The following is a 13,827-nucleotide window of genomic DNA, read 5'->3' as shown; positions in this document are numbered from 1 at the left end:
GATCACTGCACCATCTCCGCCACATTTTCGCTCTCTGAACTTCGTAACGTTTCAAAAACAGCTTCGAAACGTTTAATTTTTATTTACGAAAAGGCTCGCTGGGTTCAGCTCAACGAATTCTATAGGCAATTCAATTGGAAACTTTGTTTCCTAGACAATAACGTCAATGCCATGGCGAAAATGGTTGAAAATATAATTATGCAGGGAATGAAAACATTCATTCCATCTGTTTGGCATCAATCCAATTTGTCCAAGTTTTTATGAAAATAAAACAAAATAAAGTTTCAAATTTTATGAGACGTAGATCTCTTTTATTTAAAACCAAATATTACCTCGTAGAAGGTTTGCAGGTTTTTTATGTAAAAGATAATGTGCACGTAGTGCTTGTCGTAGACAACATCAATATCTTAAGACCGTGTAAAAAACAAGCTTAATTTGGTGGCAAACAATATTTAAGTACCGTTAACGGTTTACTCGTTAGAATCTTCCAACAAAGATGTATAAAATTGGCATTAGATTCTAACGTTGTTAAAAATAGTATTATTCATTAAAAGGAGCAATTACCAAAATGCAGCTCGAAACAAAACTCGCTTAAACATTGCCGGCCACCTTGCAATATCTCAAGCATATTGTAACAATTAATTCATTCGCAATATCTTAAGCCGAATGAAGCAAATGAAAATATAATAATTCATTCGCAATATCTTAAGCCGAATGAATCATGGTTGGTTTTATGACAGATCCATCAACTGTATAAACTAAATACTTAAATATTAGGCAAAACGTAAACATATTTTAGTGAGCTTATTTAGTGATAATGAAGTAAATTTTTCGATAAAAGTATTTCAATTCCTATGCGACCAAGTCGAATATTCCGGAAAGTTAATAACTGAATTAAATTGATTAGGATTAACTGGACCTGTCAGAATCCAGCCAAAAATCGTCTTTTGTGCTAATAACGACCCTAATAAGTTTCGTTGTATATCCGGTAAAACAATCCAAGGGTATAGATCAGCGCCAATAAGGATATCAATAGGTCGGCTATCAAAAGGATTAAAATCCGCCAAACGAAGATTTGGCAATAATTTTTGAATGTTGGCGTTGACGGAAGTCGTAGGCAAATTTGTCGATATTTCTGGTAAAACAAATGCATTTATATTTAGTTCTACGGAAGAATCGAAGTTAGATCCGATTTTCAAAGAACAAATATTTCTTGAAACTACTGATGCAGTATTATTGACACCAGAAATTTCAACATTCGTAGAATGCGAGGAAATGTTAAACCTTTTTCGTAATCGCTCAGTAATAAACGAGCATTCCGAACCCGGATCAATCAAAGCACGGACCTGATACTTATTGTTATTATGTTTTATATTAACAGTCGCTGTCCCTAAGAGTACGAACTGATTATATCGAGTATGAAATACTTGACGGTTTGACATAATATTATTCGACGTATTCGGTGTTGGATAATTTTGTAGCGAGTTAGTGGTTCGTAGAACCGCGTCTGAATTGCGTTCAGTAGAAACAGAAGGCGTTTCTGTATGCTGAATATGACATTAACTTTACAATTGCTGACATTATGTGTCCTCGAAAGGCAATTAGAACAGCAATAATATTTGTTTACGGTAGAAATTCTATCCATTATTGAAAGATTTTTAAACTTTAGACAATTTCGCAAAAAATGAGACTGGTTAGGACACAAGATACACGACATTTTAGTAGAAGTAGCATCGTAAGAATGTTTTGAAGATTCCACGTCAGAAGAGTTTGTCCCTTTAAGGTCGTGAAGACATTGCAATGTTTGAATTCTTTCCGTCAGAAAGTTATCAAAATCATGCCAAGTACACAACACAGATTTGTCCTTAACGCCCTGTTCCCATAAAATCACAGTTGACCTAGGCAGACGCTGAATACATATGAAAATAATAATTGGGTCCCAATTATCAGTGGGCACTTTATATATAGAAAGAGCCGTAAGGCAACTGTTAACTCCTCGTTGTAATGTTTTAAGGGCAGTTATCGATTCCTTATCAAAGGTAGGAATGCCAAATAGAAGTTTGAGTTGGTTATGTACCAACATACGAGTATTTTCATATGTTTCTTTCAAATCGCTCCAAGCTAGGTCAAAACTTTCATTAATTAAAGGATATTTTGTCACTATATCTTTAGCTTCACCCTCGGTTTTACGAATTAAATGACAAAGCCGTTCTATATTACTAAGCCGCGAGCTATTAATATAAATCGCCGTAAATAAATCTCTAAAAGTAGGCCAAGAAACATAATCCCCACCGAATGTGTCTACATCACAAGGTGGTAGAGTCAGATTATGATCTGAATTGCCGGAATTCAAATTTACCGTTGAAGATTCATTATTCTTCGAAGCACGTTTAAATTTGTCCATTTTCTGATTAATAGAGCCTAAGCATTGAAAATAAGCCATATATGTGGTCTGATACTTTGAAGCAGCCACGTCTACATCACTAGATTTACTAGAGGCAGAAGTTTCGAAAAACTTCTGACAAGAAGTATAAGTTGTTCTAACTTCCTCCCATAATCGTCCATAAACGTTATGAATTTCCTCACCTAAATCATTAAACATCGCGCCGGAAGTAACAAGAGCATCCGATGCTCTAATAAATTCATTGAGTGGCGTAACTGACATGTTAAATATTCGAAAAATTAATAAAAATGTAAGGAAATTAAAAACCGAAGCTAAAAACTAATTGGCGACAAAAAATATTAGAATTCGTTTAAAATGTTAATCAACAAACGTGACAATAGCTAAACTAACCGACCGTAGGGTGACCAATATAATGGAAGAACAAGAATTAACCGTATATGTATTTTGTTTTTATATTTTACAGATGTAAATGTGTAAACAAATGAAGCACAAAAGAAAATATAAAAACACTAATTTATTGCAATAAAAAGAAAAAAAACTTTAATTTATTGTCCGTCGGAACAAAAAAGAAATTAAAATTTCCAAAAAAATATATTAAAGGAAAAATTGCACTGAACTAAATATCAAAAAGTAAAAATGCCGAAAAAATACAAAAAGAACTTTGTGTATGTATGTGTACGCGTTAAAACAACCGAGTTTTTATCACTTCACTTTTGCTCCCAAAATATATTTACGTACCTTAATTATTTCGTAGAAATAAATAATAAATATATTGCCAGTGGACTGTATTATTGAGGATGATGGAAGATGCCAACAATATCCAGTACTCAATTCAGGAATCCGGTTCGCTAGGACCAAATGTTTGGCATCAATCCAATTTGTCCAAGTTTTTATGAAAATAAAACAAAATAAAGTTTCAAATTTTATGAGACGTAGATCTCTTTTATTTAAAACCAAATATTACCTCGTAGAAGGTTTGCAGGTTTTTTATGTAAAAGATAATGTGCACGTAGTGCTTGTCGTAGACAACATCAATATCTTAAGACCGTGTAAAAAACAAGCTTAATTTGGTGGCAAACAATATTTAAGTACCGTTAACGGTTTACTCGTTAGAATCTTCCAGCAAAGATGTATAAAATTGGCATTAGATTCTAACGTTGTTAAAAATAGTATTATTCATTAAAAGGAGCAATTACCAAAATGCAGCTCGCAACAAAACTCGCTTAAACACCATCAAAAAATCGTCGATTAGACCTAGGCAAAAGTCTTGGTTTAATCAGAAGTGCAAAAATGCAATCAGATCCAGAGAGGAAGCTTTCAGAATTTGGCGTAATAACAAAAACGTCCAAACTGATAAGCTGCGCAAAAAGGCGAGGTCTTCGTGTGCCAGAGTCCTAAGACGCCAAAAAGTTCTACACGAGTAGCACCTTCGCACTAAGGTTCTTGCTGCTCCTATGGGCAGCAAAACCTTTTGGTCGTTGGTTAAAAGTGTAAAGGATAATGCTAGTTCTTCAATTCCGACGCTTTTCAAGGACGATCAAATATTCACTGACCCGGTTGATAAAGCTAACCTTTTAGCTGAGTTATTCGCAAACAATTCTTGCTTGCCGGTTAGCGATTAACCACTGCCCGAGCTTGAAAGGGTATCAGTAACTATGCCAAATATATTCTTTCGAGCGCGTGCCGTTAAAACGGTTTTAACAGATCTCAACATAAACAAGTCTCCTGGACCAGATGAAAGCAGTGCTCTTCGACGCTAGCTCGTCCATTAGCTAATCTTTTCAGCATTCTAATTTGCAAATGTAACGCCAATTCCTAAAAAGGGAGAGGCTAATAATCCTGAAAATTACCGTCCAATAGCAAGTTGTTCAGCACTTTCTAAAGTTATGGATAGTATTTTAAATTTCCATCTTGTCAAGTATTTAGAGACCAACAATTTACTTAACGACCGCCAGTCGTTCACCATTTCACCATTTTGGCGAAAGTAAAGTGGTGGCTCTAGATACTTCAAAGGCGTTTGATAGAGTGTGGCATGGTGCACTTGTATGAAAACTAATTGCATTTGGTGTCGGTAATAATTTCTCTCGATTTATTTCGAGCTTTCACATTTTTCATGTGTCGAAAGAAGCATTCAAGAGTCTCGGTTTTTTGAAACGGTGTAAGGCATACTTCACTCCATCTGATCTTACACCACTTACATCCGACCGAAAATGGAATACAACTCTTATGTATGGGCCGGAGCTTCGAAGTCTATTTTGGAGCTACTCGACCGCGTACAGGAGAGGGCGAAGGTACTTATCGGTGACAGTAGGTTATCCAACTCTATTGATTCACTGGAGCACCGTCGCAACGTGGGGTGTATTTCACTGTTCTTTGCTTTTTAATCTGCAATATTGAAATAATAAATAAATTATTTGAAATATTTTTGTCTTGTACCATACGAAAATTTACAATATTGTTTTTTTTTTCAGTTTTAATTTCAGCAACAAAAATTAAATGTTTTCGGGCTACTAAATATATTTAAAGTGTGCAAAAAAATAATAAAATATAACGTTAAGTGATGAATAATATATTCAAGTGCTATAAGCCACGAATTTTCGCGACAAAGTATTGAAGTTTGGAGAGAGAGTAAGATTCTTAGGCGCAATTTACATGAAGACTTTTCAGACGTCTGTTTTTTCCAATTCTCTTTTGAGAATCTTCCAAAAAATCATGAACTTTTATACGGTGATTTTTTACATGCAACTATGCATGTCTTTTTTTGATGTTTAATTGTATAATCCTTTTTAATTACTTATTCGTAATAAAAATAAAATGAAATTTTTAACATAAAAACCATTTAATTTGATTTAAAAAAATTTAATAACACGCTATAGTATTTTTTTAATGCAAATTTTAATGTTTTCATGTAAAAAAAAGACATAATTATTTTTTTACACGAGCATAATATCAACAGTACGAATGAGTTTAAAGAGGAATGTCAAAAACAATCATGAAAATCCCAAATCATGTTTGTTTTCTTACCCCCCATTCTTCTCTACCCCGCTCACCACCAATCATCGACAAACATGAAAACAGACGTCTGGGCAAACATGAAAAAAATCATCGTGTAAATTGGGTGTTACATATGTGTTGGAGTTACACAGAACTCGTCTGTGAGAAGAGCGTTACGTTATTGTTGTAAAAAAATTACAGCGTTTCACTTCTTAGTGTTCAGTGGTTTCTTTATTCAATTTATAAATGCATACACTGAAAAATTTTTTTCTCATAACAGAGGCCAAAGGAAATTTACTAACACCTGTATAAAGTTGAATATTTTCATAAACATGTCATGTCTATTTTCAGGCTTTTACGTTACAATTATTTTTCCAATAAAATAAATAATTCGTTTCTGTAACTTTGAGAAAAAAAATTTAGGGGTAGATGCTAAATCTATTTATTGTGGCAAATTTCAAAAACCGGTCACTACAAATATAACATTACCTTTTATTTAAATTAACTTTCCATTCATGTTTGTCAATTTATAAAAATTTTGTAGACATTTTAATTTTTTTTGGTTTGTTCTGTTTTTCTTTTACAGCTTCGTATTTTTAGTATTATTTAGGTAAAGGCATGTGATTTCAAATTAATTTCAATGAAATTAAGCAAAATTACTTGATTTCAAATTATCAAAATGTATGGGAAATTACTTAATTTCATGTAGATTTCGATCTAAATCACGATATAAGTTAATTTCGTTTGATCTGAATTGGCTATAAGTCACTTAACCTCCTGGAGTTGATTGAATTGCAAAAAAATTAATAATATTTAGAAGCAAATTTAGGCCGAAAATCGGTGGATTACCATTATCTATGAATGGATCTATAACTTTTTCGGCTGAAAATCCTCGCAAAAACAAATTTTACATAAAATTAAACAATTTAAAGTAATTTTGTTTCTGTGTGTAGACCAGCACTAACCTATTTCTACAACACATTCCTAATAAGCTTTGACAGTTTACCGCCATGTTGTTTTTTTTTGGAAAACTTTTGATTTTGTTGTTGCTGATTTCTTTCTCCCTCACACAAAATCAAAAGTTTCCAAAAAAAAATTGCCTGTGTGAACCGGCACCAATGGATAAAAAAACAACATGGCGGTGAACTGTCAAAACTTATTAGGAATGAGTCGTAGAAACGGGTTAGTGCTGGTCTATAGATCCATTCAGGATCAGGAGGTTAAAAAGTGACTTATAGCTAATTCAGATCAAACGGAATTAAGTTATTTCGTGATTTAGATCGAAATCTACATGAAATTAAGTAATTTCCCATACATTTTGTTAATTTGAAATCAAGTAATTTTTCTTAATTTCATTGAAATTAATTTGAAATCACATGCTTTTTCCTAAATAATATTAAAAAATACGAAGCTGTAAAAGAAAAACAGAACAAACAAAAAAATTAAAATGTCGACAAAATTTTTATAAATTGACAAACATAAATGGAAAGTTAATATAAATAAAAGGTAATGTTATATTTGTAGTGACCGGTTTTTGAAATTTGCCACAATAGATAGGTTTAGCATCTACACCTAATTTTTTTTTTCTCAAAATTACAGAAACGAATTATTCATTTTATTGGAAAATAAAAAAGCCTGAAAATAAACATGACATGTTTATGAAAATATTCAACTTTTTACAGGTGTTAGTAAATTTCCTTTGGCCTCTATTTTGAGTAAACATTTTTCAGTGTAAGCATTTATAAATTGCATAAAGAAACTTTTATTTGAAATTTTAATAATTTTCAAACATATTGCAAACGATTTTTAAATTTTCTTGATTACAAATGACAATTCTCTTGATCATCTTTAGTTGGTAATACTATTATGATTAGATATTCTGGCAATGCTGTTGTGTAGATGTTATGGTACAGGGCCAATGTACGCGGCATGCGGACGTATGCGGCAATCAGCTGCTCGGCTTTCCGCTTGAATATTTTGGTGAAGGGACAATGCACGCGTACAAAAAACATACAAATCAATCACTTTTGAATGTAAAAATAACACAAATTAACTCCAATATAATTTTTATTTGTTTTTTAAATATTTTTTGTATAAAAAGTTGTTTAATTTTTTTTGTTTTTGTTGATTTTCAAAATGTTGAAATAAAAAAATTTATATGACAATTGATTTTCAAGCGGCCGTGCGGAAAAAAAATATTCAACTTTGCCGCATTGACGCGTTGTTCATCATTGCCAAATCAAAATATTCGTAATGTGTCAATATTTTTATATGGAAAATTTTGTAAACATAGTAATTTTATTAATGCTGGTAACGCTGTTGCCGCTTGAAGCCGCATGCCGCGACATTGGCCCTGCACTATTATCCTGCTTTTAAAGCCCCCTTCAAACGAGCACACAAGTAATAAGATCTGTCAAAATTTTGTGTAGAAGAGAAAGGATGGGATCGTCTAAACGCAATACGTAACGAAATCATCACACATTGAGAGAAAATACGGATGGAAAATTTGACAGTCGTATGGCTCTCTTCATTTTTTGAAATGATTCAATGTGTTAAATCAAATTCAACTTTTATATCTTAACGAACAAAAACCCGAGTGAAGTCTATAAAGATTTATAAAAAAATTGTTTAAAAGAAAAAAAATAAGACGTTTGATTCCGGAAAAACTTAAAATTATATTAAAAAAATAAAAAGAGGACTTAAATTGATATATTTATAAATTAAAAAAAGCAAAGAAGCGACCATGTGCAAAAATGTCAAAGAATTAAAAATTGTTAAATAAGTTTAAAAACACGTGGTACTAAAAAAAAAAATATAAATATTGGTACAATTAAAAAGAAAAGAATATGTGCGAAAAATGTTATGAAAATAAAAATTGTTAAAAAAAATAATTTAAAAAACGTGCTAATAAGAAATTTATAACTATTGTTTCAAATAAAAAAATTAAAAGAACAGGCCACGTGCCGGAAGTGCTAAAAGGCCAAAAAGAAATTTTTAAAACGAAAAGTTTATTTTGCATTCTCTAACATCAAAGATTAAATTTGCTGTTGAACTTTATTCGGGAGAACAACGTAAAAGTCCACCCTAATACAAAATATTCTCGCATAAAGAAAATCATTATCGTCAAAATTAAAATATTCGGCCTAAAATTGTCTTTAAAAATTAACATATTCGGTCACGTAACAACCTTAAAAAAGTTCTTTCAAAATAACGTCAGTACGAAAAAAAATTTTATAATTACAATTATATCTGAAAGTTGAATGGAAAAAAAATATGAACATTTTCCCAAACAAACTTCTATAAGTTTTAACAAAATTCCGACATCTTAGACCCACTGTGTGTATTATTGCAGAGAGAAAAAGAAATCAAAAGAGCAACAAAATGCAAAAGAAGACAAAATAAGTAATGAGTGAAAATAAATAGAAACGAGCTTAAAAAAACCGAAAGAGAAAAGGAAGAAAACAAGGAATCAAAGTGTGGTGAAAAGTAATATGAAACAGAAAAGTAGACGTAAAAAGTAAATTGTAAAGCAAGAAAATAAAAATAGAAAAGAAATAAGAATAAAAATAACTTGAAAAAAAGAAATAAAACATAGCAAATACAAATAAAAGTGTTAAAGACCATCCAAGTAAATTATGAAATTATGAAATAACTAACAAAAAAAAAAAAAAAATTAATTCAAAAGTCAACAACTAAAAAGAAAACTATCCAAAACTTAAAATCAATAACTATAAGCCAAAACTCATCTCTAATATCATGTGTTTAATCCCACTATCGTCCGTCATAATCATCCGTTTGCCCAGATTTGCTGCCATTCAAAATCATCATCAGTCCATCATTTGTTTATCATCCGTTCATCTCTCATCCCAACTAAGGAAACAGCAAAGAGTCCATCACAACTGCCATTGTTTTTCCCCTTTTTGGCCCAATTTATTAACTTAGCTTAATATAACTTATTTGCACTTATCTTTTTATTTCTAATATAAAGATTAGTATAATAATATTTATTTTAAAATTTTTAACCAGATTTACTTTTTAAATTGTATATTACATTTCCACGCAGAAGTTGTTAAATTCAATTCTGTACATAGTTATTTTTTTAATGCTCTCCCTTTTTTATTATTCCCATTCAAATTATCACATTATAAAAAAAACAAGTAAGAAATTATAGTCGGGCGAGTCCGACCATATAATACCCTACACCTGTTACAAAAATAAAATAATAACTTGCCTTGAATTATACTTAAGCCATTTATTGTTAAATAAAATTGTGGACATTTAAGACGAATTTTGAAGGGGGCTTTGAATAGGGGCTATGGTCAAATGAGACCCTATAATTATAAAATTCATGAGGGTTATTAAGGCTAGTATAGAACTTGGTTTTACAGCTTTTTGTCGAGATAGGAGTATATTAAACATAATTATGAACTTAAAAGGCCTATTCGGCGGGTTCAGTTGTATGGCGGCTAGGTGAAATAATGGTCCGATGTTAACCATTTTCAATAGGCTTCGTCTCCGGTAGCTGTTACAAAAAAAATATATTTTAGTTTTCATAATAAAGCATTTAAGTTGAATTGTACCTTGCCTCAAATATACTTAAGCCATTTATTGTTGAATAAAATTGTGGACATTTAAGTCGAATTTTGAAGGGGGCTTTGAATAGGGGCTATGGTCAAATGAGACCCTAATTAAAAAATTCATTAGGGTCATCAAGGCTGGTGTTTCTTCGTCAAATCCGACAGGGTTCAAGCCAAATAAATAAACAAAAAAAAGACAAAGATTTATATTTTAAATTCAAAAATAGAGAATAAATCTCAATTTCATTAATTTACCTTAGTAAATCAAAAATAAAAACTATTTGCAGAAATGCAAATGTCGGCTTCTCAAAAACGAATGACCAAACTTAAAAACTAATTTTCTATTGGTGGCAAACAATATTTAAATACCGTTAGCGGTTTACTCGTTAGTTTTATCATAGTTTTCCATCAAAGATGTAAACTAAAAGTAGTGTATTACAATGCAATACACTTAAAGAAAAATATCCGCTCATTAAATAGTACTTAAACATTGCCGGCACCTTGCAACACTTAAGGTGTTGTAATTAAATAATTATTAGGCCATTAAGGGCCTAAGTGGACTGTACTAAAAATAAATAAAAAAAAATAATAATAAAAACAATTTTTTTTTCAAATTAAATTGAGTCATTAAGGACTCTAGTTTTATTTAAGGTGGGTCATTAAGGACCCTAGGTGAGCCATTAAGGACTCGGGTTGAGTCATAAAGGACTCGGGTTGAATCATAAAGGACTCGGGTTGAATCATAAAGGACTCGGGTTGAGTCATAAAGGACTCGGGTTGAATTATAAAGACTCAATGATTAATACGGCGACAATTTCGATATAATCCATCCGAAAATGGTATATTGGGCAAGTGGAAGGCCAGGGCGCTGCAAAATCCTGCCTTTCATCATCATCGGAGCTACTTCTGGCCCCAGAACCAACGCTAATTGGAGCCCTTTAAAAGGTTCCAAAACTAATTCCAACACGGAGATCGGCGGAGTTTTTATTCGATCCATTTTGTGGACTCTAGCCATTATAACAAGGCGTTGAGTACTTTCGAACCGCGACTCGATCTCCAACTGCCATATTCGTGATTTCCAATCTTCACAACAGGAATCTTCAGTTTAGAGACCAATTCCGCACAAATGTAGCTATTTTGGCAACACAGGTCCAAAACTGATCTCACCAAAATTTTTCTGTGTGTCAAACAGAGGTGTATCTGCAGTGTTGGGGAAAGAGAAGGAAATGGTGGGTTTCTTTTCAAAACTTGCAGGTACCCCCACTTTTACAGTTTTTACTAATGTGGCCACTAGACAAACATCGATAACAAATTTTATATAACGCCACTTTACGGAATCTATTTTCCAAATTCAATTTCTCAAACTTCCGACAGAATCTCAAGGTGTGATTCTTATTTCTGCATATCGGACATTTTTGGCGTGTTTGATGAATGACCGGATTCGAGCCCGAAGCTTCCACTTCTTTATTGGTTGTTATAGTGGGCGGTGGAACTATGGATGGCACTTCAGCAATCTCCATGGTTGCTACTTCATCCACGACTGGCGGTACGGTTACCGTTGAAATATTGGACTCCGAAGGTTTAGGAGCGCTCCAATTTAGCACTGCTTCCTTTAGTGCATCAACATTTAGAAACGATGAGTTGGAAATATCCTTTGGGTCTTCATAAAAAAGTTCATCTTCCAACAAATCGTTGAGTTGTCTAACAGAGTCCATTATTCTAGGAAAAAGAAAAGTTAGTAGGTAGAAATTGATATAAAATGGTACTTATTAATTTGGTAAAACAACAAGTTTGGTTATTGGTCTATTAAGAGTTCCGTTCGACGTCCGAACGTCGACGACGCGAACGTGACCATCAGAACCATTGTAAACTTTCACTACTCTACCTATCTTCCATGCAGTAGCAGGTAATTGCTCATTTCTCAAAACCACTAAATCATTTAGACTTATGTACATCTCTTTGAGGATGTTGCCATTTATATCTTTTGTGCAAAGTAACTAAATATTCCTCTTTCCATCTTTTGCAAAATTGATGAATAAGTGCTTTCAATTTCCGATATCGATTTACAATACTAATCGAACTTTCATAAATTGTCGGTTCTGGCGATGCCAGTATTGCAGAACCTATTAAAAAATGGCCCGGTGTGAGCGCAATAGGTTCGCTTGGATTGTCCGGCATGGGACACAAGGGTCGAGAATTTAGACAAGCTTCGATCCTAGCCAAAATTGTCGATAGTTCTTCGAAGGTGAATTTACAATCTTTAACTTCTTTCCTAAAATGGAGTTTGAAACTCTTGACACCAGCTTCCCATAGGCCTCCCATATGAGGTGTGCCGGCTGGAATAAACTTCCATGTCAAATTCTCATGACCAATCGAAGAACACATTCTAACTTGACATTCCTTCAGAAAAGTTTTAAAATTTTTAAAAATCTCATTCGAGGCCCCTACGAAGTTTGTTCCGTTATCCGAAAATATTGTTTGAGGACAAACTCTTCGTGAAATGAACCGATCAAAGGCGGCTAAAAAAGCATCAGTGGTTAGCTCCGAAGTTGCTTCCATATGTATAGCTTTGGTCGAAAAACAAACGAAAACACATACATAACCCTTTGTTATTCGACACGATCTACCCGTAAAGGTTTTTACATCGAACGGACCTGCAAAATTAACCCCAGTGGTTGTAACTGGTTTATTGATATTTGTACGCTCCTGAGGGAGCGCCGCCATAATTTGACTGCATGAACGTTTTCGATCAATTATGCAGCGTTTGCAATGATGAACTACTGTACGTATCAAAGTTCGCAATCGAGGGACCCAATATTCACATCGGTATATTCTTAGCATTAACTCGTTTCCGCCATGAATCGTCAGCTGATGAACTAATTCTGCGTTAAGTTTCGCTAACCGACACCCGTAAGGTAGAATAATGGGGTATTGTTCCAGATAAGATAATGAAGGCGATTTGACTAATCTACCATTTAATCGCATCACTTTCTTTTCATCGAGGAATGGATTTAATGGAATCAATGAACTCTTTGATGGTAAGGGTTTCTTTTCCAAGAGACAACCATATTCTTCGGCATAAAAAGCCTTCTGAGCGACAATAATTAAACGAAGTTTCACCATTTTAAGCTCAGTACATGAAATTTGTCTTGTTTCGTAATTAAATTGCCCTCTGATGGGTGACACGAGTTGAAAAATCTCATTATGTAGGCTATAACGCGTAAAGCTCTAGTAAGCGATGAGAACCTTTCCAAGACGTCTTGATATTGTGTAAAGAAAGTAACATTCATAACGTTTGCGAACTACTAGACTCCATAAATGTTAGAAGCTTGGCGTCAACTAAATGATCAGTTGGCAAACCTTTCAAGATTGACTTATCATTCGAAGTCCATTTTCTTAATTCGAACCCAGCAGACGACAAAGCCGTGATCAATTGGTCTCTAGCTAACAACGCACTAGAAACGTCGTGAGCTCCAGTCAATACATCATCGACATACATTCCTTCCCTTAAAATCTTCTGCCAATTGCCAATCCATTATATCTTATTCAGCAGAACTCCTATAAAGAATTCGCTGGAATGGTGTATGAGATGATTGTACTCGAATTTGTCTATATATTTTCGAAATATCGCAATTAAATACAAATTTAAATTTAATTTAATTAAACACAACCCTAAGCTTAGTAGTTTTACTCTCAGGTTTCAATACAGGAAGATGAGGTAAATAGCACGAGTGTGTAACGGCCAGATCTCCAGCTTTTATTGGCCTCATATGATCCAGTTTCAGATACCCCTTCAGCACCTCATCGTACATTCTCCTCACATCTGGTTTACGCATAAGAGACGTTTCAATT

At 33.2% G+C, this 13,827-nt stretch overlaps 1 protein-coding gene across 1 annotated transcript; it reads right to left on the bottom strand.

Moving 5' to 3' along the window:
- Positions 1-11,910: 11,910 nt before the first annotated feature.
- LOC119616154 lies at positions 11,911-12,360 on the bottom strand. The gene has a single exon (XM_037972418.1). The coding sequence runs from the start codon at positions 12,358-12,360 to the stop codon at positions 11,911-11,913; it is 450 nt and encodes a 149-aa protein (XP_037828346.1).
- Positions 12,361-13,827: the final 1,467 nt, after the last annotated feature.

Source organism: Lucilia sericata, unplaced genomic scaffold, assembly GCF_015586225.1.
Source record: "Lucilia sericata isolate MDLA Ls3-8-SP2 unplaced genomic scaffold, ASM1558622v1 Contig000060F_arrow, whole genome shotgun sequence".
Lineage (NCBI taxonomy): Eukaryota > Metazoa > Arthropoda > Insecta > Diptera > Calliphoridae > Lucilia > Lucilia sericata.
This window is presented reverse-complemented; position numbering and strand designations above follow the sequence as displayed.